Source organism: Pelophylax lessonae, assembly GCF_965119305.1.
Source record: "Pelophylax lessonae genome assembly, chromosome: 3".
In the NCBI taxonomy this organism is placed as follows: Eukaryota; Metazoa; Chordata; class Amphibia; order Anura; family Ranidae; genus Pelophylax; species Pelophylax lessonae.
In genome coordinates, this window is record NC_138770.1 from 252,504,877 (window position 1) to 252,529,075 (window position 24,199).

At 43.9% G+C, this 24,199-nt stretch overlaps 1 protein-coding gene across 1 annotated transcript in view; it reads left to right on the top strand.

Moving 5' to 3' along the window:
- The window catches only part of OTOL1 (otolin 1), a gene marked incomplete at its 3' end in the record, with an annotated part of 132,243 nt that extends 109,947 nt beyond the window's left edge, over positions 1-22,296 (top strand). The window contains exons 7-8 of the mRNA XM_082250836.1: positions 14,213-14,284; positions 21,389-22,296. Coding sequence (XP_082106962.1) covers positions 14,213-14,284; positions 21,389-22,296 — 980 coding nt within the window. The remainder of the gene's footprint in view (positions 1-14,212; positions 14,285-21,388) is intronic.
- Between the last annotated feature and the right edge of the window lie 1,903 nt (positions 22,297-24,199).

The following is a 24,199-nucleotide window of genomic DNA, read 5'->3' on the forward strand; positions in this document are numbered from 1 at the left end:
AAATAGAGAGTAGAGGAGAAAGAGAGGTATAAAATGGCAAAATATGGAAAGGGGGGGGGGATCGAGGGGAATTGGGATTTCTGTATATGAATGTTTTGAACAGCGATATAAATGTTGTATACCCTTTTTTTATTGTATATGATTAAAATAAATAAAGGAAAGTAAAAAAAAAAAAAGAATTACATGACTGGCTGTGCAGAATTACAAACCTTTGTCAAGTAAGGCAGTTTACATATGTGGTTCAATTGTGGATTTAGCTATTTGCCCAGAGTTAAGTTTTAATTTATAGTCAATGGACTTTTTTGAAAGCAAACATTTCTATGATGGCAACATCCTCACACAAGCTGCTATTTTCCAGCAAAAGCAGCTAGAGATGTTTCATACAGAGTCTGAAGAATTGCTTGTAATATTCAGTCTCCTACCTCTTACTCCCTGTTCAAATATCTCAGAAACCTTTGCCAAATTCAGAAACAACAAAAAAAGAACGCAATAAAATATAGTCAGTGACTAAGTAAACTGACTCTAGTTCATTAACTGACATTTTTCAACTTCATATCTGCACAGCCAGCAGGAATGCAGAAAACCAATGAAGATTTGTGATATAATAGTATATGCTATGAAGTAGCATTGCATTTTAAAATATTAATACATAAATAGTAAAACTCCAAAAAACAAAAAAGTAATAACACTAATTTAGAAAAGTCTGTCTGTCCCTATTATGACAGAGGCACTCGGAAAACAAATCTTACTGAGGAAAAACTTGTTTCTATGTATAATGTATTATTATATATGTACATTGTGGCAGCCATATGTACTTCTTACGTACCCATTCTCTGCTTCCTGCTTTTCAGTGCTGCACAGTGCTTTTACATTACAGCCCCTTCTCACAATGCAAGCTGCTGACTGCACTCCCTATGTGGCTTATAGCTCAGCAGTTGTTAAAGTGGTTGTAAAGGCACAAGGTTTTTTTTTTAACCTTAATGCATTCTATGTAAACATCCCTTCTGACAGTAATAGACAGTGACAGGTACTATTTATGGAGGATTCTGGGGTCTAAAAGACCCAAAATCCCTCCTCTACACTTAAAAGCATTCAAAAAGTTTGGCTGTTTTGAATCTGGCGCCTTTAGGGATCCAGTACCCATGAGTGATGTCATGACATCACTTCCGGGTTTTTACATTGGAGACCTGATCAAAGCCGAATCTGGCTTTATTAGGGTCTTCGTCCAGCCGGCGGATGTATCGGCTAGTCGCTTGGGTCTCCTGGTGGGAACTTAGACTTGGGCGATTCGCGGAAGGCGGGGAACGTATCCTCCTGCTCCTTGTAATAACAACCAAGTGGCTTCTTACAAGGAAGCTGACCGTTGGCTCTAAAAAAATGGTATTGGGGCGATGCCTCTAGCTGCAGGCATCACCCCGGTACAACCCCCTGAAGCTGAGGTCGCATATTTACATTCCGTCCGCGTTAAGGGGTTTAAGAGGGAGGATGAATTATTACATTCAAATACAGAGCTCCCTCTAGAGCAGTGGCGGCCCATCCATTGGGGGCGCCGCCCCCCCCCCCATCCATGCATCCGGCTCGCTAATCTACATGCAGGGCACCGGATGCATGGATTCCAATGGGGGATTTTTTTTTTTGATGCATGTGATTAGAGCCAGAAGCTCTAATAGGCTTCAAAAAAGGGTGGGCTCGGGGGGTGCAGAGCACTGCGCCTTGAGCCCACCCAGTTGTGTGACAATAGCGAATAAATATTCGCTATTGCCGCACTGATTCTCCTCCCGACCAATCAAGAAGCGGGTCCTCCTGAAACATGTTTCCTGATTGGCCGAAAGGAGAAGGTATCCTATTGGCCAAGAAGGAGAGAGGAGATGGCCGCCGAGAGGGAACATGGAGACTGAGGGAGAAGCCGCTGCCGCCGCTGTCTATCAGTCCCATGGAGCAAGGTAAATAAACTGGCACAGGGGGATATGGTGGTGTAGGCTGGAGTGATTGGGGGGGTCCGTCTGCCCTCCCCCCCCACTAATGGAGCACCAGCCACCACTGCTCTAGAGGCTAATCTAGCAATCTCTCTAATAATGTTTTAGTCATGTTTTAGTCTTTTAAATTGTTTGAGTTTTAGTCGTATTTTGGGCGACTAAAATCTCCAGTACATTTTAGTTGACTAAAATCGAATGGGTTTAGTTAAATTGTAAGGCATTATTTAAGCATTTCTCTAGGATCACCAAACTCATTATATACTCCTGGAGTAAAAATCTAATAACGTTATTATTTATGGTATTAAGGTTTGAACATGCATTACAGGCACAGATTGAGCCCAGTTCATTGTGCTGCAGCTTCAAAGTCCCGTGACTTCCACTCGACTTTGAAGCCAAATCCCATCTCGACTTTGGCATGACTTGCATGCGACTTCTTTAACAGAAGTCAATGCAAGTTGTACTGAAGTCAGACCAAAAGTTGTGCAGAAACTTCTTTCTAAGTCTGAGCGACACAGGTCGCTCCTATTAGAATGGTTCCATTGCACTGAATAGGTTGCGACTTCTGATGCGACGTGTGCTCCAAAGTCAGTGTGCATGTCGCATCCGTGTGAACTGAGCCTTAGCCGTTGTTATATATATAACGTATTTATAAATAAAACCAAGTTTCATAAAGAAACAAAGATATTGTTTTTTGACAAACAGACGTACTGCTTTAAAATATAATAAATACCCCAAAAAACTGTAAACTCTATTGACTGTAATGCCATCACACATATTACTTGAATATATTACCAACATTAAATGTCAAGAAAAAAAAATAATAAAAGTATTTTTCTTAATTTTTTTTCTTTCAGCAACTTAGTAGATGCCCCCTACCTATTCTTATGTGGTAGTGCAGTGTTATTTTGATGTCACATTTTGATTTAGTTTTAGAAAAAGTATTTTGACTAAAATGCAATTTCAGTTTTAGTCGTATTTTAGCCTTTTGACTACAATGTCATTTTAGTTTTTAGTCATCTGAATTGTTTTAGTTTTATTCATATCTTAGTCGACTAAAATAGTGTTCTTTTAGTCAATGAAAATATTTTAGTTGACATAAATTCCTTTTCCTGCCTATATGACTGGGTTTGCCAGGGTTAACAGCCTTCCTCTTCTCTCTTGCTCTAAGCTGAGCAGGAGGGGGTGGGCAGAAAGAATGGAAGCAACCCTACTGCTCACTATGCTATGTCAAGACGGAGCAGATAGCTCCTAATAAACAAAGGTATCTAAACCTGCTTTGGTAATTAGAAGCAGATTCTGCTCTGTTTCTTGAGTTTAGAAGATTGTGCAGGCCTTATGCTTGTGCCTCTCTTTGTGCCTCCCATTGTATCTTGAGGCTCTCTAGAAGAGTTAATAAAAAGTATGTTAAGAAAATCAATAAAGATAAAAATAGTTAGATCAGGGCTTAATCATTTCATATATGAATGAAGAAAGCCACGGTTAGGATATTTTTGTTTCATTACTCTTTGTGCATGAAAAGAAAAAATTGAACATCTATTAATTTTCCAAGGAATTTTTCACCTGTCCACTTGAGTGGGCTACATGTGACTGAGATTTTAACTGACGACTAGACTCCTATAGGCTTTTCTATCATGCTCTGCATTTGAGCTCTACAAAATGTATAGACATTAAAGCGATAATGAAGTCTTCTGGAAAAAATAAAAAATGGTCCCTCTGTGGGTTTAACTACTTGTCAACTGGGCCGATTCTGACATTTCGATCATACAGTACATGAAAATCTGTTTTTTTTTTCTAGAAAATGACTTAGCACCCCTAAATATTATATATATATATATATATATATATATATATATATATGTGTATATAAAGCAGAGTTCTTAGAGAATGAAATGGTGGGTGTTGAAATTTTTATGTCGTACGGTATTTCATGAATTTTAGTGAACACAAACACAATCCCCATAATCCCCAATTTTTTCGTCAAATATAAAAGAGCAGGAGCAGAAGAATTTACTTTGAGTTGTTTTGTAGGTGGCAGGTCATGGTAATCACAAGAAATATACAGCTGAAGTTTTAAGTTGTGTTTTTGTTCACTAGGGCCAATTATATTTTGATAATAAAAAATCAGTAAATAACCATTAAAATTTACCATCAAATGAAGGCCTATTTGTCCTGAAAACAGGGAATGCATTAGGTAAAATATGTCTAGCCTTTGGAACCACTTTAAAGAAGAACTTCATTAGTTGCAAACTACACAGCAACAATCAACTGCAATAAACACATTGATTTTGACTATGTAATACACAACATAGCTGTAACGCTGAGCGCTCCGGTCCCTGCTTCTGGACCGGAGCGCTCGCAGCGTTCGTTCCAGATCCACTCACCTGTGCCCGCTCCGGCTCCCTCCTCCGCTCCCCGCTCACATGGTTCCCGGAGCGCGCGCCCCTGCACCATAGGGCGCGCACGCGCAGGTCGTTTGAAATTTAAGGGGCCTGTGCACCAGTAATTGGTGCCTGGTCCAAACCTCCCTTCCTGTTTCCTGTGACCTGTTTCCTGTTTCCTGTTTCCTGTGACCTGTTTCCTGTTTCCTGTGACCCGTTTCCTGTGACCCGTTTCCTGTGACCCGTTTCCTGTGACCCGTTTCCTGTGACATGTTTCCTGTTTCCTGTTTCCTATATAAGTGACCTGCCCCTTCCAGCCATTGCCGGATCTTTGTTGCCTTGTTGCCTTAGTGAAAGCGTTATTTGTGTAATCCTTTGCCTGTTGCCGAACCCTTTGCTAACGACTATCGCCTCTGAACCTGTGCTGCCTGCCCTGACCTTTGCTACGTCTGACTACGCCTCTGCCTGTCCCTTTTGTACTACGCCTATATCAGCAGTCGGTGAGGTTGAGCCGCTACCAGAGGACACGACCTGGTAGTTACCGCCGCAGCAAGCCCATCCCGCCTTGCGGCGGGCTCTGGTGAAAACCAGTAACTACTTAGAACCGATCCTCCGGTACGGTCCACGCCAATCCCTCACTGACACAGCGGATCCACTCCCTGCATCGCTCCTGCTACCAGTCCGGACCCTGACAGTAAGATCCGGCCATGGATCCCGCTGATGTGCCTCTGCCTAGTATCGCGGACCTTACTACAGTTGTGGCCCAGCAGTCGCAGCAGATCGCTCAGCAAGGTCAACAGCTGGCACAGTTGACCGCCATGCTGCAGCAGCTTCTTCCAGCACAGCAGCAGCCGCCTCCACCGCCTGCATCTGCTTCACCACCGCAGCCTGTGGCCGCCGCCACTTCTAGAGTCCGTCTGTCCATGCCGGCCAAGTACGACGGTGATCCCAAGTTGTGCTGCGGATTCTTATCCCAATGCTCCCTTCACCTGGAGATGTCGGCTGACCAGTTCCCCTCGGAACGAGCCAAGGTGGCATTTGTTGTTAGCCTGCTTTCGGGGAAGGCCCTGGCCTGGGCTACACCACTTTGGGACCGCAACGATCCTGCCACAGCCAGTGTCCAGAGTTTCTTTGTGGAATTCCGGAGTGTTTTTGAGGAGCCAGCCCGGGCTGCCTCAGCAGAGACTGCGTTATTGAACTTGTCCCAGGGGAGTTCCTCTGTCGGAGACTATGCTATCCGTTTCCGCACCCTGGCTTCGGAACTCTCCTGGAATAACGAGGCGCTCTGTGCTACCTTTAAGAAAGGCTTGTCTAGCGCCATAAAGGACGTCCTGGCCGCACGAGAAGTCCCTACCAACCTGAGTGACCTCATCCATTTGGCCACCAGGATTGACCTGCGTTTTGCTGAGCGACGAGAGGAACTGCTACAGGAAAAGGGAAGTGCTCGTCCCAGACGCTTTCCTCGTCTGGCGCCTATCTTCCAGCCTCCACCGCAACCCTCTTCTGGGCCTCCCGCCGAGGAAGCCATGCAGGTGGATCGGTCTCGCCTGACCACGCAAGAAAGGAACCGCCGTAGAGACGAGAACCTCTGTTTGTACTGTGCCAGTACTGAGCACTTTCTAAAGGACTGTCCTCTCCGTCCACCGCGTCAGGGAAACGCTCGCACCTAGTCAACGTGGGAGAGGCGTTGCTAGGTGTGAATACCTCCTCTCCGCGCATTACGGTACCCGTGCGGATTTCCGTGTCCGCCAAGATCTCCTTTGCTGCCTCTGCCTTTCTGGATTCCGGTTCAGCCGGTAACTTCATCGACGCCTCGCTGGTGAACAAGTTCCACATCCCTGTGGTTCGTTTACTGAAGCCCATCTTCATCTCCACAGTTAATGGAGAGAGACTCGACGGTATGGTGCAGTTCCGTACAGAACCCCTCCAGATGGACATCGGAGTCCTGCATTCTGAGCGATTGGAGTTTTTTGTGTTACCCCATTGCACCTCAGAACTCCTCTTGGGTCTGCCCTGGCTCCAGCGCCATTGTCCCGTTCTGGATTGGACCTCCGGAGAGGTTCGAAGCTGGGGTTCGGCTTGTTTCGGCAGATGTCTCAAGTCGGTACGAGTCAAGTCTGCACCTGTTATTTCTCCTCCTCCCGGTCTGCCTCAACCATATGCGGATTTTCCAGACGTTTTTTGCAAGAAACAGGCAGAGGTGTTGCCTCCACATAGGCCATATGACTGCCCCATTGACTTGCAACCTGGCACTACGCCGCCTAGGGGAAGAATCTATCCTCTCTCCCCTCCAGAGACTCTAGCCATGTCAGAGTATATCCAGGAGAACCTGCAGAGAGGGTTTATCAGGAAATCCTCTTCTCCTGCCGGAGCAGGATTCTTCTTTGTTGCGAAGAAGGACGGTACCCTTAGGCCTTGCATAGACTTTCGGGGTCTCAACAGCATTACTGTAAAGAACCGTTACCCTCTTCCCCTGATTACGGAACTCTTTGACCGGTTACAAGGCGCCAAGTACTTCACCAAGTTGGATCTCAGAGGGGCCTATAACCTTATTCGCATCCGAGAGGGTGACGAGTGGAAGACGGCTTTTAACACCCGAGACGGGCATTTTGAGTACTTAGTCATGCCTTTCGGGCTCTGTAACGCTCCAGCGGTCTTCCAGGAGTTCGTTAACGACATTTTCCGAGACCTGCTCTATACCTGTGTCGTGGTCTATTTGGATGACATCCTCATCTTCTCTACCAACTTTGATCAACACCGTGCTCATGTCCGCTTAGTACTCTCCCGTCTCAGAAAGAACCGTCTCTACGCTAAATTTGAAAAGTGTTTGTTCGACCGTACCAGCCTTCCCTTCCTGGGCTACATCATTTCTGCCAAGGGACTACAAATGGATCCTGCCAAACTGTCTGCCATCCTGGACTGGCCTCGTCCCTCTGGCCTTAAGGCCATCCAGCGATTCCTCGGATTCGCAAACTATTATAGACAGTTCATCCCGCATTACTCCACCCTTGTGGCACCAATTGTAGCCCTAACCAAGAAGGGGGCTAACCCGAAATCTTGGCCGCCCCAGGCCGAGAAGGCCTTCAGCGCTCTTAAGTCTGCCTTTGCCACCGCCCCAGTTCTGTCCAGACCGGAACCTACTAAGCCGTTCTACCTGGAAGTAGACGCTTCCTCTGTTGGTGCTGGTGCTTTGCTCATGCAAAAGACTACGAGAGGCAAGTCGGTTACTTGCGGGTTTTTCTCTAAGACTTTCTCTCCCGCTGAAAGAAATTATTCTATTGGGGATAGAGAATTACTCGCCATCAAGCTGGCTTTGGAAGAGTGGCGGCATTTACTGGAAGGATCGGTACATCCCGTGAACATCTACACGGATCATAAAAATTTATCTTACCTCCAGTCTGCTCAGAGACTAAATCCCCGCCAAGCTCGCTGGTCTCTATTTTTTGCCAGATTTAACTTCCGGATCCACTTTCGTCCAGCGAGCAAGAACCTCAGGGCCGATGCCCTCTCTCGTTCGTCTGATGTCACAGGAGAGGAAGTCAAGCCACAGCACATTGTGCCCCCAGAATGTCTGGTCACCGTGGCACCTATAGACTTGCGTAACCTCCCTCCCGGAAAGACCTATGTTTCTCCCCGTCTTCGCCTAAAGGTTCTTAAGTGGGGACATTCTTCTCTTCTCGCAGGACATCCTGGCGTCCGAAAGACTCTACAACTTATCTCCAGGAGATATTGGTGGCCATCCTTGGAGAAGGACATCTCTGAATTTGTACAGTCCTGCTCTGTATGTGCCAGAGACAAAACCCCTCGCCAAAGACCCGCCGGCTTTCTCCAGCCACTTCCCATACCAGAGATCCCTTGGTCCAATATCGCGATGGACTTTGTTACGGACCTACCACCATCTCACGGGAAAACGTCGTAGATCGCTTCTCGAAGATGGCGCACTTCATCCCGTTGCCAGCCTTACCATCTGCACCTCAGTTGGCCAAGCATTTCCTCCGACACATCTTCCGGTTACACGGCCTGCCTTCACATATTGTCTCCGATAAAGGAGTCCAGTTTGTGTCCAAGTTCTGGAGGGCTCTCTGTGGACGGCTTAAAATCAAGCTGGATTTCTCTTCTTCATACCACCCCCAAACCAACGGACAAGTAGAGCGGGTCAATCAAATCTTGGGCGACTACCTTCGCCACTTCGTTTCCTCCCGTCAAGACGATTGGGTCGACCTCCTCCCGTGGGCGGAGTTCTCCTATAACCACAAAGACTCTTCCGCCACCAACAAGTCTCCCTTCTTCGTGGTTTACGGTCGTCATCCTCTGCCTCCTCTGCCGTTATCCTCCTCCTCCGGTGTACCTGCAGTGGATGACCTGGTGCAAGACTTTTCTGCCATCTGGCGTGAGACGCGCCTGTCCCTCTTACAGGCCTCATCCCGCATGAAAATCCAAGCGGACAAGAAACGTCGGTCTCCTCCTGTCCTGGTTCCTGGGGACAGAGTTTGGCTCTCCTCCAAGTACGTCCGCTTCAGGGTTCCTAGTTACAAGCTTGGTCCTCGTTATTTGGGACCCTACAAGGTCAAGAAGAGGATCAATCCTGTGTGTTACCAACTCCATCTCCCTCCCTCCCTCCCTTAAAATTCCCAACTGTTTTCATGTCTCCCTCCTCAAGCCTGCGGTCTTTAATCGCTTTTCCCCCAAGAATCTTCCTCCCACGCCTGTATCCGGTACCTCGGATGTCTTCTCCGTTCAGGAGATATTGGCCTCTAAATTGGTCAGGGGGAGAAGATATTTTTTGGTGGACTGGGAGGGCTGCGGTCCTGAAGAGAGATCCTGGGAGCCAGAGGAGAATATCTTGGACCGTAACCTCATCCTCAGGTTTCTGGGTACCAAAAAGAGGGGGAGACCAAAGGGGGGGGGGGTACTGTAACGCTGAGCGCTCCGGTCCCTGCTTCTGGACCGGAGCGCTCGCAGCGTTCGTTCCAGATCCACTCACCTGTGCCCGCTCCGGCTCCCTCCTCCGCTCCCCGCTCACATGGTTCCCGGAGCGCGCGCCCCTGCACCATAGGGCGCGCACGCGCAGGTCGTTTAAAATTTAAGGGGCCTGTGCACCAGTAATTGGTGCCTGTTCCAAACCTCCCTTCCTGTTTCCTGTGACCTGTTTCCTGTTTCCTGTGACCTGTTTCCTGTTTCTTGTGACCAGATTCCTGTGACCCGTTTCCTGTGACCCGTTTCCTGTGACCCGTTTCCTGTGACATGTTTCCTGTTTCCTGTTTCCTATATAAGTGACCTGCCCCTTCCAGCCATTGCCGGATCTTTGTTGCCTTGTTGCCTTAGTGAAAGCGTTATTTGTGTAATCCTTTGCCTGTTGCCGAACCCTTTGCTAATGACTATCGCCTCTGAACCTGTGCTGCCTGCCCTGACCTTTGCTACGTCTGACTACGCCTCTGCCTGTCCCTTTTGTACTACGCCTATATCAGCAGTCGGTGAGGTTGAGCTGCTACCAGAGGACACGACCTGGTAGTTACCGCCGCAGCAAGCCCATCCCGCCTTGCGGCGGGCTCTGGTGAAAACCAGTAACTACTTAGAACCGATCCTCCGGTATGGTCCACGCCAATCCCTCACTGACACAGCGGATCCACTCCCTGCATCGCTCCTGCTACCAGTCCGGACCCTGACAATAGCATATAGACTGCAGGGCTCTGGTCTATGTGCTGCACTACACAACACATACAGTGTAGCAGTGAGAAAAGAACAATGTAATGTCCTGCTGCACAGATTGCAACAGTAAGGAATATGAACCATATGATCCCTTACATTACTGGTCAGTGGGAGAAAACAATGCCCCAGTGTCAGTTGAGGGAAGAAAAAGATAGGCTATCAGTGTGTGGTGGGGAAGATGCTTTGAAGCCAGTGGTCCCTGGGAAGAAAAAAAATTGCATGGGATCAGTGGGAATAAAAATGCCTAGTGTTAGTGGTCTGAGAAAGAAAAAATGTCAGGTGTACTGGTCAGTGGGAGGAAAAAATACCTGGAGTCAGTAGTCAGTGGGAAGTAAAAACAATGCCCATGTTAGTAACTGTTGTAGGAAGGATACCCTAATGTCAGTGGTCAGGGAGAGAAAAAAAATGTTTCAGTGGGGCATGGCAGAGGTCATTGATGCTCAGTGGTGGGGTAAAGGGGCAACATTGATACTCAGGAGGAATGGGGGGGGGGGTTGGGGATTAAAAGGTGATGATAGGAACATAGGACTTAGCAAGGGAAACAAAAATGCCCAGTAAGTGTTGAAAGGAACAAAAGTACCCAGTGGAGGGTGGGCACAGTAGTGGCAAAAGGGGGTAGGTTAATAATAGTGCCCAGAAAAGGCTAAGAGAAACAGTGATGTCCAGTGTGGGATAAGAGGGCACAATAGTGTCCAAAAGAGAGTATGGGTGAGGGGGCATAGGGCCTAGAGAGGGCTGGAGTGAACAAAGGTGCCTAACAGGGGGTGAGGAGGAGGAAAAACAGTGCCTAGTACAAGTAGGGGGTCGGGGGGGGGTTTGGAACAATAGTGCCTCATGGGGTTATGAAAGAACAATAGGGAAGGGGGGGTAAACACCGGTGTTGGTGGAAAACACTTACTTTGCTCCGTAGTCTGTGTCCTATGTTTCCCTCTTTCCTCCTCTTGCCAGGATCATATAGACTGTGTCGTGTAGGAAATCATTCTGCCATGCAGAGTCTGCATACGTCCAATCTGGGCATAGGAACAAGTGCTCCAACACTTGGCTCCAGGACACAGGATTATGCTAAAATCCTGAGAACAGTCCTGCAGAATCATGGACAGGTGGGGGATGTGGAACAATGATGTCTTTTGTACAAGCTCGGTCCCTTGTGTCATTTGATTCTTTTAGTAAGAATTACTGATAGAATGTTGTAGGCAACATTTGTTCTGCTGTATACATAGGATAACCTATTAACTGTACAAATCAGCAAACATGAAAAAGGGAGAGTTAATTTCATGTTATCTGAACTGTAAAGAGGCTTCTGACTCCGCTTAGCACACCCCACACATGTCCAGAGGAGGGAAACAAATAAGTTAAATGTTGTAAATTGTTTGTAAAGTTTGAGGCTTGGTGCTGTCCTAGACACTGACCCATAAGTGTTATTATGATGCAGTAAATAGTAAATACCAAATATTATAGAAGGATTTTAAAGGGTAACTCCACTTCCGTGGGGAAAAAAATAGCAAACAAAGAAAACATAATAGGTACCCCTACCCATTCTCCAAAAAAAGTGTACAAAAAAATAAAGACAAAAGCCAGTTTTGGACAAGTCCAAAATAAAAATAAAAAAATAGTGTCCCCCCATGATCACGTCGCCCGTTCTCCCGCAACCGAAAAATAGAAAAAAAAAAGAAGCTCCTGCTTCTCAAGATGCCTCCTGCGCTAATGAGCTGTTTGAGTTTGACAGCTCTTTTATAGGGATCTGACGTCACGAGCGCCCCATAATCCACTGCTCAGGTGCAGTGAATAAATTACATGACGTCATGTAATGTATTCACTGTACTGAGCAGTGCATTATTGGGCGCTCCTGACGTCAGATCCCTATAAAAGAGCTGTCAAAATCAAACAGCTCATTAGCTCGGGAGGCATCTTGAGAAGCAGGAGCTTCTTTTTTTTTTCTATTTTTCAGTTGCAGGCGGGCAAGCGACATGATCATTGGGGGACACTTTTTTTTTATTTTTATTTCTTAATAAACAAAACTGGCTTTTGTCTTTATTTTTTTGTACACTTTTTACACTTTTTTGGTGAATGGGTAGGGGTATGATGTACCGGATATCCATTCAGATAGAGGGGAGGGCCAGGATCTGGGGGCCACCTTGTTAAAGGGGGCTTCCAGATTCCGATAAGCCTTCCCCTGCAGACCCCAACAACCACAGCCCATGGTTGTCAGGAAGAGACCCCTGTCCCCATCAACCCCTGCTCCAAAGCACCCCCCCATGTTGAGGGCATGTGGCCTTGTATAGTTCAGGAGGGGGGGCGCTTGCTCACCCCCACCCCCATCCTGGCCAGCCAGGCTGTGTGCTCGGATAAGGGTCTGGTATGAATTCTAGGGGGAACCCCACGCCATTTTTTTTAAAAATGTTGCCACGAGATAGAAGTTAGTTAGTTAGGCAGGGAGAGTGTGTTCAGCCTAAGCAGGCTTGATGGGGGCATAGGTGGTTGAAAACCAAGCTTGCAATTGAGAGGTTGTGGGTTCGTTCCCATGGCAAGCGAGTGATTTACAAGTGGAATTCCTTCAGGGAGAATGTAGTGAGTTTAACAGCTGCCCCTGAGCCATGATTGGCTAAAGCTACCTGCCTTTGACTAATCATGGAACAGATGATTTCATTGGCCAAAGCATGGAGGGCAGAGTCCATGCTTTGGCCAGTCACATAATGCACTGCAGGTTCGACTCAAACACAAATCCCATCCCTAGTTTAAAGATTCTAGAAACTTGGTTTCCCTATCCTGAACTAGTTTCAAAAACTACAAAATGTTTATCACTAACCCATTCAGCTTTCTATTCTAAAGACATGATTGTAAGATGTTTGTTGTCAATATTTCTGTATACCTTATATATATATAGTCCCCAAACTTCCTGAACAAAGGGCCAGCTTACTGTCCTTCAGTCTTTTGGGGGGCCGGCTGTGGCCATTAGGAGTTAAAAAGGTCCCAACATCAGGGGGAAAACAATGTCTTCTCATTGGTTTCATTGGAAGAAATTGCATCCTGTCAGTGGGAGAAATTGCGTCCTATCATTGGTGTCATTGGGCCTGATTATTGGTGTCATTGGGAGAAAGTGTGCACCATCGCTGGTGCCATTAGAAGGAATTGTACTCCTTCACTGGGGTCAGTGTGTGTGTGGGGGAGGGGGTGATTATTCCCCAAGGGCCATATCATTGGATCATTGGATGAAATAGTGCCCCAAGGGCCCGATAAAAGTAAGCAAAGGGCCGCATCTTCCCCCGGTCTGCAGTTTGAAGACCACTGCTTTATATGTAAGACATGTCTGTCTGGAGATTGCAATGAGACAGTTGTTCATTCCTCTGCTAATCATATTAAAGTGGAAGTAAACCCATCCATTTAACAGTTTCAAAAAACAGTTACATTTCTGGCACGTGCCAGAAATGTAACACTCCTATTGGTTGTGCTCTCAACCAAACTGTAAAACCATCCAATGGCTGGTGTCATAACTGATCACATGTGCAGCATCATGGCAATTGAAGATTACACAGAGGCCAAGATGGCAGCTTCCTTGGCTGAAAACAATAGGAGGGTTTACTTTCACTTTAATAAAGAATGTAAAAATTAAAAATGATTCTTTATGTGCTTTATGTAAGAATAATATATTCATACAGATAATTATTGATATTTGCTTGATAGAGAGTAGAACTTGGAAAGGAATGTAATCAAAAGTAAAGATACAATTCAGCTCTGTAGTCTGGACAACATAACAGGATATATATGAAATACTCTAGTCTCTATGGAAAAAATATTTTAAAATAAATCCAAAAGCAACTGCAATACATTGTGCTGAATGTGTGCTCTGTGCACCAAAATTTCCCATAAGACATATGTTACCATATACTGTATATCTCCAATATTATTCTATAGGGATCAGTGAGACTTATGAACCTCTCCTTTTGCTGTGGGAGCAGGGGGCTACACTGAAGAAGAATTACATTCTGCTCATGTCACCTTGATCTTTTCTTGTTTTCTTGCTTTGGTAATGATTTCTTTAATGTAACTAGATTTTTAAAGGTGCTATAATTACATTTTCACCAGCCTGCGGCCCTTGGGGGACTTGAGGTCTTTACTGTGGATAATGTTAATGCAGATGTTTATATGTAGGTGAGAAAGGTGAGCACGGTGACCAAGGAGCAAATGGGATTCCCGGATTCCCAGGAAAGCCAGGAGAAGCAGGTAATGATAATGAATGATGTACAATTATGTTTGTCTGTTTCTCATTCGGCCTCTTTTGTAATGAAACCCTGCTCCGGTGACTTGTGTTCAAATTGATTCTGCTGAAGGAGAAGCAATCCCCCCAGAGATAAGTTGGCTTCATACACACTGCAGGTAGCAGACAGGCATACATTGGAAGCCCTCTGTGTGACTGGAGAGCAAACATGTGCTTCTGATTAGGAAACACTGTTTAAATAATTGATTTAACCCGTCTAATGCCAGGGGAAGGCCTTTAACAGATTGTTACACTTGTTCCCTCTGGCAAAGAATGCAGTATGTGTTCTCAATAACTGTATAGCAATTATAGAAACACAGATGCTGCTAGAGTCTGCTGCTAAATTATGTGCCGTTTAAATACATTTTAATTATTGTAGCCTTACAAAATATGTCCACTCATCACTAAAAGAACAGACCACACTTAATAATGTGTACGCTTCACTAGTAAGCATAACATGCTCATTTGGGAAAGTTATGGAGAATTAATGATGTCATTTGCCAAATACTGTCATTGGAAAGAGTAAATCTTACAATTTATATAAAACGTTATGTCTTACTTACTTTGGACAGCAACAAATAAAGTGATGTTGTGTGAAGTCAGTTACCCATAACGGCCAATCGATGATCTTTCAGAATTTAAGCTGGCATACATCTGGATTCAGTAGATTATAGTGGAGATCGATTTCTAATTGAGACAAGAATTAAACAGAAATAGAACTACCACACTCCTGCAGTATGTTTAGCTATAATTGTGTTATCCTAATCGAAATTGGATGAAAATCCATCAAGATTTCTTGAATTCTTTGTTCTTGTTTGATCACATTTTTTGCGATGAACTTGAAACTGGCCAAATGACAACATTTTCAATCATGCCTGATCTTGCTCTGATCAGTTGGGTTAGCACAAGGATCAATTTTAGGCTTTTAGCCCCCCGTTCACATCGGGGCGATTTGACATGCGATCATATAAAGAGAGATAACACCGCTCAGGCTAGTCAAAGTCCACGATTCAAGGTGGGTGCTGAACCTCGGCTCGCCACCAGGAGAAACATAAAAGAAGAAAATGGTCGCACACAACCACCGAATCCAATGAAGAAAAGTTCCTTTATTCACATAAGTAGTACAAGGTACAGCAGGGTAGGACAGTAGACGCATTTCACACGACTGCTACGTGCTTGTCCACTACCAACGTAGTGAACAAGCACGAAGCAGTTGTGTGAAACGTGTCCACTGTTCTACCCTGCTATATCTTGTACCACTTATGTGAACAAATGAGCTTTTCTTCATTGGATTTCGTGGTGGTGTGCGACCATTTTCTTCTTTTATGTATAATCAAATGCCAAATGGCAGCCTATTGCCAGCAATGGCACTGTCCTAACTGATTTCCAAAAGTAGTTCCTGCTGTACATTTGGCGACTTCGGGGGCGATTTCAATAGACATCTGTGCATGAACCCACACAGATGTCATTCAAATCGCCCCTGAACTTGCACTGAAATACGGGTTTGAAATCTTATGAGTTTAGCTGAACTCGCATGATTTCAAACCATAGTTCAGTGTGCACGAGGGCTTAAAGACAATTTGGGTGTTTAAATTCCCCTAGATGTGATTGCAATACCTAAAACGAATGAACGTGAAATGTGGGGTGTGTGGCCAGCTTTAGGGAAGCATACTGATAAAAGAAAATTTCTGACTGGCTAGTACACGTTACTGGCACACTGCTGAATAATTTAAAAGTAAAAGCATGTTTCTAATGAATCATTTATTTACAACATCACTATTCATCATTGTTAGTGATTACATTGCTCTATGTCACCTGACATAAAGTTTTTTTTTTTACGCAAAACACAATGCTCTGATGCTAACCAAGGCCATTTTCCCTATGATCTGAGCCTAGTTTTTAGATTTATTTTTTTAATACATACATCTCGACTAGTGCTAAATCTTTTATGTTAAATGTATTTTGCATTAGTGTGAATGATTTATGAAAGCATATTAACTTTTAAAATAGCTAGATTGGAAAGTGTGTTTATGAGCTGGACTACAAATATTTTAAAGAGGGTCTTTACACATGGACGCATTTACATTGAAACAAAAGGCAAGTGCAGCTTAAATGTATCTAAGATTGGATAATTGAAAGTAGTTGCAATATTAGGGAAGCATATTTAACAAGGCTGTACACAGAGTACCATAGCAACCAATCCTGGTTATCTGGAATATTATGCTTGTCATGTGATGTAACAATAATAATACTAACAAATTTAGAAACAGAGTTGTAGCTAATATAATTCTAATATAATGCATGGTTATACCAAACTTCATGAATATTATATACTTCATGTGCAAAATGGAGGCTGCCATTGCTAATCTGCCCTTTTGAAAATGCTCTGGTATCATTTTGACCCTCCTGCTTCGAAACATGGGGGTTGACTTACTACAACTGGAGAGTGCAAAGTGTGTTCTGGTGCAAATCAGCTTCTAATTTCAGCTTGTTAGTGGAGTTCTGTCCTTTTTTTTTTTTTAATTACTCCTGTGATTATCACTGCTCGTTCCTTCATCAAAAGTGTCCCCCTTTTTGTAGATGTGCCACATTGATTACTCACTTTGTTCTCCTTCTGCACAGTGCGGCCATCCTGACTGTGGGCATGTGAAGCCCGCTGGGTCTCTTCTTCAGGATGAGGTGCATGCTGGCTACCCAGCATGCACCTCCAGATCTCGTACATGTGCAGTGGGAAAGAAGCGCACCTCACTGCATGTCTGCCAGGAAGCTCCAACTTCCAGTCCCCGCTGATACTTGCATGTCCTCCTGACAACAATACAAACAAAAGACTGCCACAGTACATTCCCTAATAAAAAATGCAGAAAGAACATTTGGGTTTTTTTCTGTTATGAAGTAATGCAATGCTAGCAGTGGGGGATGCCAAATGACTCCTGGGATTCATGACACAGCAATCCAAAGAGCCGATGTAGACGCGAAAATGACGTACTTCGCCACAGCGATGTAGAACTGAAGTCGACATTGAATACACCAGAAAAGGTACTAAACAAATAGGAACAAAATATATATCCAAGAACAAGGGTGGGGTGGTATATTGTATATGACCAAGTTGTATTTTTGCATGTAAATTCACTTTAAGTTTGACAAAAAAAAACCCCCAAAAAACTGGAAGCTGATTGGTTTCTATACAGAGCTGCACCAGATTTTGCACTCTCCAGTTTTAGTAAATGATCCCCATTGGGTACCTCAATTTTGTTTTTTGTTTTCCTAACTTTCCTTATCTGTATAATTGTTAAAACTGTAAAACAAAGAAGAGAAGGTATTACCCAAGTGGTATGGCAATATCTGTGGTGCTAAATCCAAACAAAATGTCCCAAATCAATTGAACAAAAACAGTCCTTAAAGTGTTCACTCCAAACTGAAGAGAAGGTGAAAGACCTCAGAACCGGAGAACCGCCACCAAACACTCTGTTATCACCACTGCTTACCAGATAGCGTTGATCCCCATTACAGAGATCAAAAGAGCCAAAGGTACAGGTTAAGAAGTGATCCTCCACTCACATGTCCAGGACTGGCAAACTCAAGCGTTTGTGTGATATAAAACAAAAAAGCAGGGACACCTTCATAGCGCAGACTGCATATAATATTTATTGCCACACAAAACTTAAAAACACTTACAATGTTGCAGTGGAAAGCTCCTCTCAACGTGTCCTGCAGTACTCCCGCTCAGCAAATGTGCAGCTCATCAGTTTCCCGACTCAGTAGATCTCCCACTTAGTGGTTCCCTGGCTCAGTAGTACCCCAATTTAGTAGATACCCTGCTCTGCAGTTTCCTGGCTCAGTAGTACCCACATCTTTACAGGTAGATAATCACAAAATATCTACTTGAAATAGATAGTCACAAATTAGCAGAGTTGAGGGGAGAGGTATTGTTGGCAGGGGATTTACTACTGAGCAGGGGTGGCCCAGGGCTGGGGATGTGTTACTATTCCACTACCTAAAAGGTGGGGGGGGAGAGGGTGGGCTACTACTGAGTGGGAAAGATGTAATGTACTACCAAGTGTGGGAGTGCTAATGAGTGGGGGACTGTACTACTGACCGGTGGTGGGGGGGGGGGGGCAGTGTGCCTCTGAGTGGGGAGGTACTACTGAGGTGGCAACGTACTATTGAGTGGGGAGGGGTTGGAATGTATAGGGGTACTACTGAGCAGGGGGATGCATTAATGACCAGTGGTGGGGTGCCACTGAGCGGGGCTGTGGGGTTACTACTTAGGGGGAATGTACTTCTAAGTGAGGGGTACTAATGAGTTGCAAAAATGCTGAGTGGGAAATCTGCTGAGCCAGGAAACTATAGTTGAGTAGGAGATATACTGAGCTGGGAGACTAATTCACTGGAGATCTTCTGAGCAGGGGTACTAATAAGCCAGAAAACAGATGAGTGGGAGGATTACTGAGACATCAAAAACACCAAAATAATAAAAACAAAAACACGGGATACCACACCTAACTACACCTCAAATCTGGTGACTTCTCCTTTAACCACTTTACCACCGGAGGATTTTGCTGTCTTACGTCCAGGCCACTTTTTGCGATTCGGCACTGTGCGACTTTAACTGACAATTGCGCGGTCATGCAATGCCGTACCTACACGAAATTTGCGTCCTTTTTTCCCACAAACAGAGCTTTCTTTTGGTGGTATTTGATCACCTGTGCGATTTTCATTTTTTGCGATATTAATTAAAAAAAGCGACAATTTTGAAAAAATAACAATATTTTTCTACTTTGACAGTTAAAAAATATCCAATATATTAAATTTTTGTCATATATTTAGGCCAAAATGTATTTAGCTACATGTCTTTGACAAAAAAAATTCTCAATGAGCGTATTTTTAACCGCTTTATGACCGGAAGGAAGGTTTTACCCCATTCCTGACCAGGCCATATTTTGCGATTCGGCACTGCGTTACTTTAACGGACAATTGCGTGGTCATGCAATGCTGTACCCAAATTAAATTTATGTCCTTTTTTTCCCCACAAATAGAGCTTTCTTTTGGTGGTATTTTATCACCTGTGCAATTTTTACTTTTTGCTCTATAAACAAAAAAAAAGCGACAATTTTGAAAAAATAGCAATATTTTTCACATTTTTTATATGAAATTCCCCCCAAAAAAATGTAAAAATCAAAATTTTTTATCATTTTAGGCCAATTTGTTTTCTGCTTCATATTTTTGGTAAAAAAAATCGCAATAAGCGTATTTTGATTGGTTTGCACAAGTTATTGTGTTTACTAACTAAGGGAAAGATTTCTGTAATTTTTGGTGTTTTTTTTTTAACGAGTAATGGCGGCGATCTGCGATTTTTTTTGCGGGACTGCGACATTGCAGTGGACAGATCGGACCCTTGACTGACATTTTTTACACTTTTGGGGGTACCAGTGACATTACTACAATAATCAGTGCTATACATATGCACTGTTACTGTAAAAATGACACTGACAGGGAAGGGGTTAATTTTTATTGGTGATCAAGGGATTAATGTATGCCTGGTGCTTACTGACGTGTGTGGGGGGAGGTGACTGAGTGACACAGGGACAGATCGCAGGTTCAGCTATGCTGAACCCTGCAATCTGACCCTGCCTGTCACTTAGGAGATCCGCCCGCTTTTTTTACACAAGCAGGCGGATTTCCACACTAGATCCCAGATGATCGGGGAAGAGCAGTGGTGATCACCGCCGCTCCTCCCCTGGCCCGAGCCTCCCGCGGCGTGTGCGCGCCGCCAAGAGAGGGAAATGTCTGGTGACGTAGGTCTACGTCGCCAGACGATAACGAGCCACTTTGCTGCAGTACAGTCAACGGGACTGGTCGGCAAGTGGTTAAAACAAATAGAAAACAAACACACATAGGCCATTTGCCAAGCTTCATTAAAGGTTCAAACCATAGGCACTTAAAGTGATATTAAAGTCTCTTTTTTTTTTTCTTTATTAAAAATAACAAACATATACTTACCTGCCTGTGCAGTTGGTTTTGCACAGAGCAGCCAAGATCCTTCTCTTCTCGGGTCCCCCTTCGAGTGCTCCTGGCCCCTCCATCCTGTTGAGTGCCCCCACAGCAAACAGGTATGAATGCTTTAAGATAAAAAACCTTCTGCCTTTAGAATTACTTTAAATGTGTGTTACTAATCAACACAAGTGTAAGCTAGCCCTCTGCCTAAAAAAGTATTTGCTAGAGTTCTGTTTCCATTTTTTTAATCCAGTCCATCAAAATCTGCTATTGCATTTAACACTACCCTCTCTCCAGATTGACAATACTGCTTTTCAAGGTGTCACTTTTGGCCCTCTAATAGACTGGAGGCACTATATGACTGGAAGTATATTACTGGCCAGATCACCAGGTAAAATTAAAGGAAAAAAGCTTAAAAATATAAAACAAATTCAGTCACCATGTTTAAGGATTGTTAAGTTGCAATATATTACATTTTTGCTCCACCCAAAAGGGGAAGTTCCACTTTAAGCACTCCTCCCCCCCTCCCCTGCCACATTTGGCATGTCTTTTTTTTGGGGGGGGGGGGAGTGGGTACCCAGTTTTGACATCCTAGGCAAACCAAGCAGACGTTCTCCTCTCCCCCCTATCTCCCTGCAGTCTTCTGGGACACGTCACAGGTCCCAGAAGAATGCCGGACCATTCAGCAGGAGCAGCGCGACTTGTGCATGCACAGTGTGCACCCAACTGTAAAGCCACAAGCTGTCACAGTCGGTTCCTCACAGTTGAAATGCGGGCTCTGTGGGGGGGGAGACGGTGAGAAGGGACGGTTCGGGTAAGCACATGGCTGAATCCCGGAACAGGTGAGTGTCGGCAGCTACACTTTTTGTAGCTACTGACTTTTAATAAACAAAACAAATGACTGGAGCTCCTCTTTAAGCAATGTACTTTTAGATGTTTATAGGTAAGGACATTTTGCATATGAATATTGACAAAATAATCTTGAACTGAATAAAAGACTAATTTTGACACTAAATAAAGTGTAACACTTTATTACATAACTTCTGATGCTCAATATGTGTCTTTTGTTCTTTCAGGTGAAATGGGCCCAAAAGGAGAAAAAGGAAATGCTGGACTTGCTGGCATGAAAGGACACAAAGGAAATAAAGGAGATATATGTGAAAATGGCACAAAGGGGGACAGGGGGGAAATGGGGGAGCAAGGTCTAATAGGCATAGACGGTGAGAAAGGGGACAAGGGTGAGAAAGGAGATTTAGGAGAGAAAGGAAATATTGGAGACACCGGAGAAAAGGGAGAAATAGGAGGAATTGGGGAGAAAGGATTAAAAGGGGATAAAGGTATTAAAGGAGATGCTGGATTGAATGGTATGCCAGGTTCAGAAGGAGAACGAGGAGAGAAAGGAGAACCTGGACCAAAAGGGGACAAAGGTGAAATGGGGGCTCTAGGCTTAATAGGTCCTGCAGGTCCAAAAGGAAATTTTGGCATGAAAGGAGTTCGTGGAGCTCCTGGAAAAAAAGGTTCTAGAGGAATAAAAGGCTCCAAAGGTGATAATCCCAAACCCATAAAATCTGCCTTTACTGTGGGCCTATCAAAGCCTTTCCCTGCTCCCAATGCACCTGTAAAATTTGACAGAATACTGTACAACGAGCAAGAAGAATATAACCCTACAACAGGAAAGTTCAACTGCACTATTTCAGGAACCTATGTGTTTGCCTTTCATGTAACAGTCAGAGGCCGCCCAGCACGGATTAGTATTGTTGCCCAGAATAAAAAGGTATTCAAAAGTCGTGAAACACTCTATGGACAAGAGATTGACCAAGCCTCAGCCATGTTAGTTTTGAGATTGAATGTTGGGGATCAGGTATGGTTAGAGGTTTCTAGGGACTGGAATGGGCTTTATGTTAGCAATGATGATGACAGCATATTTACAGGTTTCCTTTTATACGCAGATGATAATGTAGAGATTCCGCTAGCTCAAGCTTAAAAAGTATTAGAATGAATTGGTACTCGCATTTTAGTAACATTGGATCAGAATATGGTACATATTTTTAATAATTTAAATTTAAACTTGTTAAATTTCTATATGTACTGAAAAGATCATTGTAAACATCCAGATTTATAATATATAATCGTATGTGCTGTTTTATTTCTAGTCAACAGTGGATAGAACAAATTTATGGATGTGAATACAGTGTCAGTAATTTTTCAATCCCATGAGAAAAAAAAGCAAGGCTTAACTATAAATAAGTTTAGAATATATATTTTTTTGTGAATTTTAGAGAGTTAGGGATTTTGACTAAGGAATTATAATAATGAATGAAGCATGCATGTTATTCCTGAATATAGAAAAACATACATTTGTTTAACAAATCCTATATTTAATACATGTGTATTTCAAGCTTTAGGTGGAAGAGGAATACTAAAATCTCTGCCTAAACACCTAAAAAGTATGAAGGTGGAATACACAGTGGCATCAAAACTGTATTATTACTAAGTAAGATATGTTGATGTCAACCGAAATGAACTGAGAAACCTCCAATAAAATTATTTAAAGTACAATTCTTTGTTATAACAGAATCCATATGCTTGTCATTACCTAAAGAAAGGCAAGAAATGTAATTCTAGATCATGAATAGTGGACAAGTCATGTAAAGCAATCATTTTATGACTTAGTGGTCAATTTCAAATTGAACGCTTCTGAACTGCACCAGTACAACCCAACACCTGGAGCTTTTTCTTCAGCTTGTTTGCAGCTGTTCTTTTTCATCTAACCCCTCATCTGAGCAAGACATGAACCCCATGGTTTATATAGAGTTAGGCTTCAGGAGACTCATGCATTATAACAAGTCAAGTTATGGTAATGTTTACCAACAAAAACAAACAGCTCTTTACCAAAATATTGTAAAGTACAGTACCACTTCCATAGTACATAAAAAACAAAGAGTTTATTCCTCATTAAAGTACTCCTGTCATTATAGAGACTGCCATTGTTGAGCTCTACTTCTAAGAATGCATGTTCCCTGGCTGCCATGCTGATGATAATGATTTAATACTTTTTAAACAAATGATCTGGAACTGGTACGTGGAAAGGAATTGAAGTATTGAAGACAGGTAAAGCCATGTCATTATCATTTTTAGAAGGAGGCATGAAATGGCAGCCCCCCCCTACTCTTCTCATGAAAGATCCATTTTTCTATAAGTGAATTATTTCATTATGCCTGAATGAGCAGTTCTGTATCCACACACAATAGGTCAATAATATAGATACAGGCTAAAATGTCGAGCCATTGAGTACCAGTGCAGTATAATTTTCTCTACCACACAGTGCACTGAAGGGTTTAGGCTATATCAGAAAAGTTTGGGTTGCTCATTTTGCAAGGGAAGCTGTGGATTGCAAGGGGAATTTCCCTAGACCTTAGGCAGGGCTGGGACAAGGGATGGGCAGAAGGGACAGCTGCCCTGGGCGCATGTGTATTGTACAGATGGGGGCGTCGTAAGTTCCTTCTACTATGCGGCTGACAGAAGTAGTGAAAGTGGCATCATTACTTCTTTCATCCCAGCACTGGAAGCAGCAAGAGGAGTAGAAGAGAGAGCCAGGAGGAGGTGTTGGCTGTGGTCTCTCTCCCCCTCCTCTTTATAGGCTTTCACATAATGAAGGGGGGTAGGGAGTGCAATTTGGCATCTTTGCCCTGGTCACTGGATGATCTTGTCCCGGCACTGAGCTTAGGGGTTGAAGTGAAGGTCTGCTGATGTCCATCATCCAATCATATTCAAATTGCAAATTCCTTGCATGTGATTGATTATTCTTTGCACAGTTTGCTGCCACGTTCACTAAGCTCCGGGGTAAGTTCCCTTGCAAAGTAAATTGCATATTTACCTTCAGTAAA